The 6,000-nt window shown below is 38.6% G+C and overlaps 1 protein-coding gene across 1 annotated transcript in view; it reads left to right on the top strand.

Annotated features, from left to right (window-relative positions):
* LOC149011161 (lon protease homolog 1, mitochondrial-like) overlaps positions 1 to 6,000 on the top strand; it is a 39,508-nt gene that overhangs the window by 22,442 nt on the left and 11,066 nt on the right. The window contains exons 8-11 of the mRNA XM_089164401.1: positions 3,462 to 3,527; positions 3,689 to 3,775; positions 4,071 to 4,110; positions 5,106 to 5,277. Coding sequence (XP_089020527.1) covers positions 3,462 to 3,527; positions 3,689 to 3,775; positions 4,071 to 4,110; positions 5,106 to 5,277 — 365 coding nt within the window. The remainder of the gene's footprint in view (positions 1 to 3,461; positions 3,528 to 3,688; positions 3,776 to 4,070; positions 4,111 to 5,105; positions 5,278 to 6,000) is intronic.

Consider the following 6,000-nt stretch of genomic DNA (forward strand, 5'->3'; position numbering starts at 1 on the left):
TACTCTTCCCCCGTTTTCTCCCCTCTCTCTTTCTTCTCTTATATTTTTGAAAAATATGCAGTTCGGCGATTTTCTTATCTCGATGACTGATGATCTCACTGTAGGTTAACTCTATATTGATAATAGTTGGTTACAGCTTGTGAATCTGCAACTGAGAATAACATTATCAGTACCAATGGGTGTTTTGGCTCTGTGGAATCCCAACAACTTATAACAGTACCTTGGGAGTCCAAGTCGGACAAAAAAATAAAAAAACAGCAACAAATTCTTGTCTGCACTGGGTAAAAAAAATATACGAACCAGAAACCTGACAGAGTACCAGAATTTCAAACTAACACCCTGGATCCAGATGGGATGGTACTACAACTGTGGTAGGACTCATAGTACAACTTCTAGTCCTTGGTAAGGATAATTCCTCAAAATCTAGGCCTAAAACTGTTGGTAAGTAACAATTCAATTCATCCCATTCATCTTCTCCCATCTTATACTAATGTTTTGTATTTCCTAGGCCCTACCTTTTCTCTCCTCCCCCCATCCCCCAAGCCCTAATTTCCATCTCTCCCAAACCTCTGTCAGAATCCCCCCTCCTTATAGATCCACATCCTTCCCACTCCCATCAACACTCAATCCTAGTTTCAGCCATAATTCCCTTAAAAAAAGGGTAAAGCCTGGTAGTCCTAAATCCCCCAAACCCTAAAACTTAAAAACTGAAATCTGAAGCTGAGAACAATAAGGTTCAGATTTTTGTTTTTTAAAAGTTTAGACATATAACCCTAATTCAGACCCTGTCCACCCATCCAAGAGACCCCAAAGCCCTAAACAGCCCTTTAATCCCACAGCCGCAGGGTTTTGTAAACCCTAATTTGTCTGCTGATCATCAAGGATGTTGGTTTATTGGTCCTCATCCCATTGAGGCTACATCACGTGGTGTCAAAACCAAGAGGTTGGATATAGATACATCGTAAAGTGTGAGGGTTTCTTTGCTTTGTGGTGGCTGTACCTGTTGATTATGCCTACTTGGCGTGATGTGTAAAGCCATGTATCCATTTTGTTATTAGGGTACTTTTCATTTGGACCCCCTGAGGTTTGACCCAAGTCACTTTTAACCCCAAAAGAATAGCATCTTCCATTTACCTCCTATATGGTATCCAAAAAAACCAATTAAAGACACAATCACTTTTATGACCAAAATAGCCTTATGTTTTTTCAATAGAAAATTTTATGTCGGAGTCCCTTGTTCTGGGCTTAAACTTCAGTTGGGTCCCTATTGTCACTAAATTACATTTAGATCCATTTGAAACTAACACTGCAACATTGGGGGTTTATGTTAGGCATAAAATGAGCATAATACCCTCATCTTAAATTAAAGGAAATGAAATTCTAGTATTGCTCCATAATCTATTCCCTTCACCCATCTTCTTCCTTCTCCCTGCTGGAAATGACCCACCACCTCTCCACTGGCACCCACAACCACACACAAAAAAGAAAAAGAAAACCGCCATTGGCCCTGTGGGAAAACCTTTGAAAAACACAACCCAACCATAGAAGCAAATGGAGCATGAGGTGCGGGATAGGTAAACCGTTGGACTGAATCTGTGAAAGCCTTTTCCTCCTTTTTTTTTTTTGGGGGTAAAAATCATTTCTCATTCAAATCTGTCTTAATTGGTTGTTAGAAATGCAGTGAAACTGAGTTCAGTGACATACCTAGTCCTGTGGATAAAACTTCCTAATTTTTCCATTTGTTTTGTGTACCAATAGTGTTTGAAACTCGTTTTCTACTTCTGAGCCCTTAGTTTTGACTGGGCATGAATCATTTAATTACCAGAGCACAGTGACAAGAGCGGATTATGAGTATGAGGGGATGATAGCTAAGGTTAGGGCACCGGTGGAGATGGGGGAGAACAAGAAGTTAAAGAGAGTGGGTTGAGGTTTCATATACAAATCTGTTTATTGATTTTCAATCTGGGTTTTCTTCTTTGTAGGCTTGGGTTTGTGTTTTCATGTTTGCTTTTGGTCTGACCTTCTACCAGTGTTGCCATTAAGTTTTTGAGCACTTAGAGGTTTTTTGAGAACCCCAGAAGTTGTATGGGAACCCTAGAATGAGAAACGGAGGAGAAGCGTGTACTTGTGAAGAAGAAAGGGAAAATAGTCTGTAACAGTAAATTTCATATGATTTAGGGTTTCTTGATTTCTCAATTCTCGCATCAAGAAGAACAATAGAAAAGGGTAAAAGATACATAAAAGATTATGGGTTAAAAGCAAAAATCTCACTTGAAATCTGGGTGAACTTCTGTAACCCTTTGGTCGCTGAAAAGATTGTCCAAAATATGATATGGTAGTTGTGGGTGACTTCTGGCAGGATGAAGGTGGGGCGATGGTGGTCATTTCCCCCCTCCCCCTTGGTGGTAGGTGGTTTCTGAGGGTGGGTTCGACAGTGAGTGAAGGAAGAAGATGGTCCTTCATCCACCTGTATAGTTGTTTGAGAATAGTCTATGGGGGTAAAATTCAAATTTTTTAAGAAAAATTTAAATAAGGGTGTTTAAGTCATTTCATGTCTTACGCTAACAGCCATGTGACGGTGTTAGTTTCAGCTGGACCCAGACGTAATTTTAGCGAAACAGGGACCCAATCTGAGTTTATGCTCAGAAATAGGGACTCTAACGTAAAATTTTCTATTGAAAAAGCATAATGGTATTATGTTCATAATTCATAAAAGTGATTGTGTGTTCTTAATTAAATTTTGGGCTACCACAGGGGAGGCAAATGCAAGATTTCAATTTTTTTTTTTTTTTTTTTTTTTTTTTTTTTTGGGGGGGGGGGGTTAAAAATGACTTGGGTCAAACCTCAGGGGGTCCAAATGAAAATTACCCTATTGTTATTCCTTTATTTTGCCCCCTACCCCCAAGGGGGTGGCTTTATGTGAAGAAACATTGTTGAGTAGTTGATACATGTTATTGTGATTCTTGAGTAACAGCTCAAGCTTTGGGTATAAGTGGAAATTATCTATTCAAATCCCAATAATTAGGAAAAATCCACTTATCCCTGGATTACATTTGGCTGAGGTTTCAGATGGTTTTTTCGATCCTTCCTGCATTTTTACTCCATAATTTTGTAATAGTGCCCCAGATAAGTGAAATTTACATGGGAAGTGTATTCCCTTCTACTGCTCCAGCCACAAAATATAATATTCTGATTACATACCTTTAGTAGTAGGAATCTACTAAGAAAAGAAGATTGGTACAATGATCACCTAAATTCTAATTACAAAGTGAAGTACTGAAAGAGATGAATGATAAGAGCTATGCTATGATTTCCCAAGGTAAACTGATCCATAGAAGTCCATGGATCAGCAGTCCATGCTAGACTAACAATTATTTTTAGCTGAGTGCAGGCTGTATACTTTGTAGAATTATTTAAAACCTATGATTCTCTCAGAGCTCTTATTATTTTGCCAATTTCAGGTATATAATCGTTTAAAGCTTACGCTTGAATTGGTAAAGAAAGAGATGGAGATCAGCAAGATACAGGTATGTTGCCATTTCTTGTCTCCTATTTTACTGATGTTGCGTAATTTCTCATCTGCTTTTTCTCTTACATCATCTGTGCTAGGAATCAATTGCAAAAGCAATTGAAGAAAAAATAAGTGGTAATTTCTCATCTGCTTTTTCTCTTACATCATTTGTGCTAGGAATCAATTGCAAAAGCGATTGAAGAAAAAATAAGTGGTGAGCAGCGACGGTATTTATTGAATGAGCAACTTAAAGCAATAAAGAAGGTATGGTTTTTGTTATTTATGAATGTCAGTCTTTTAAACTAAAGTGGTCGATCCTCAGCACGATGGTTAGTTGCTATTGCAACCATCTGGTTTCAGGTTCTTAAACTTGTGAATAGCCTCTCCATGTAGCTGCGGTGAACTGCACTGTTTAACTCCTGCCCAACTCTGCAGTAGCTGGAGCCTTGTGCACTAGGACTGTCTTTAGTTTATTTTTTATTTCCCACCAGATTTCAAACTTATTGATTTTTTCCCCTGCCTTGCACTGTCGTCTTGATGTCATTTTCTTTTGATCCAGGAGTTAGGCCTGGAGGCCGATGACAAAACAGCACTCTCTGGTGAGTTCTGTTTGTGTTTTATTGTTCCTTAGGGAAATGTTTAAGTCAGAATCAGTGAATTAGTGCATTCAAGCATTGCATGCTTGGGCAGTAAAGGTTCCCTTTGCATTTTATGGCATGGAATGACTGACTCCCGCATGATCTGGTAGTGACTAAATACCATAAATTTAGTTGCCTAGGTGTGACTAGGGTGTGTCTGATCATTGTTTAACAGTTCAGTCTCTTGACTTTGTTATTTTGTTAAAACGAATATTATTCAATGTTGAGAATTTGACCATAAACTGTGGTGGTGGTGTGGTTTGCTTTTCTTTCAGCATTTTCTATTTCATTGCAGTAATGGTATCTTGTTATATGTTTTGTTGCATACATGTAGTCTTTGTTTCTTACAGTATGTATTTAGTGCTACCCTGATTTTAAAGGAATTCAATTGTCGTGGTATAGGAGTTGATTAGTTATGCTTTGCCTGGGATTGACTCACCCTTTTTAACACGTTTGTCAGAGTGACCATATGGGGAAGCGCCATCCTCAATCAAAATGTGCAGTATGCTGAAACATTAACCCCCCCCCCCCCCCCCCCCACCCCAAAAAAAAAAAGAGAAAAAGGAAAAAGAAAAACCATTGGGGAAGGTAGAATGCCCCAAACTTCATATATGGGTTAAATTATGCCCTCCAGTTGGTGGCTCTTACCTAGTAGAGCTCTAAAGCAGACTGATTTGGTTGGCCAACCTTGTAAATGGTGAGACACTGATTATACTAATTGCATGTTTGGAGGAATATGTATCCTTACTGAAGTTTTTTTAGACAATATCTAGTACATCTGATGAAGATAGTTATTATCCCAGATCGATCTCTTGAATGGGAGTTTGGGAACCATTGTCTTGCGGGTATATGTTGTATCATGGCTAGGTTACTGCTCTGGTTGGCTGTTGATTATATACTTGTGCACTTTTCATATGCATCTATGTGGATTTGACAGGATCCTTTCTTTTCTGCAGCAAAATTTAGGGAAAGACTTGAACCAAATATGGAGAGATGCCCACCTCATGTTGTGCAAGCCATAGAAGAAGAGCTCACAAAGTTACAGTTGTTAGAAACGAGTTCAAGCGAGTTTAATGTCACTCGCAACTATCTTGATTGGCTCACAGCATTGCCTTGGGGTAACTACAGGTAGATATGCTTCATTGGCAGGTTGTGCATGCCTACTGGTGTTCTTGGCCTCTGTCACTGACTTGATGTGCTTGGTGATATATCACACTCTGATTCATGTTTGAACTAGAAAAAGCTTATTGTGTTTTGAGGACACAGGTTTATCCTTCAACCTAGTATTACACAAAATAAGTCATGAGCATAGATTATAGATGACAGGTATAGATCTCTAAGTGATTCTTGACTTGTGGTTTGCTTTTTAGGGGATGGAGTTGCACAAGTAAACTCTGTATTTTACATTTTTATACGTCTTTTTTTCCCTTTACCTTTTTTTTCGGGATGGGGGGTTTGGGAGGGGGTAATCGTAGGAGATAAAATCCGTACAATGTCTCGTTTTTATTGTAATTTTTTTTAAAATTCCAAACCAGAAGATAAAATGTCCACCAACTTATCAAGTTCAAGGTCCAAATTGGTCTTTTGGACTATCGAGTTTTTGAACCATGGAGGTGGGGGAGGTCCGGTTGTGTGGCTAATGTAATTGAATACAATCGCTAGGGCCACGGAACAATTGCATCAATACAGTATGATGCAGATCTAATGACCTAAATCTGCCAGAAGCATGAGAAGAAAGATTGCAAGTAGTGCTAGTTGGTGGAGTAGAAGTAGCTGTAGTAATATTTCTGTACCTTTTTTTTTAATCTGATTGAACCATTAGTTCAATTCTTGATCTATTTAAATTAGGTT

The sequence above is a fragment of the Hakea prostrata genome, chromosome 7 (genome assembly GCF_041222555.1).
Source record: "Hakea prostrata isolate BN-2017 chromosome 7, UWA_Hpros_2, whole genome shotgun sequence".
Classification (NCBI taxonomy): domain Eukaryota; kingdom Viridiplantae; phylum Streptophyta; class Magnoliopsida; order Proteales; family Proteaceae; genus Hakea; species Hakea prostrata.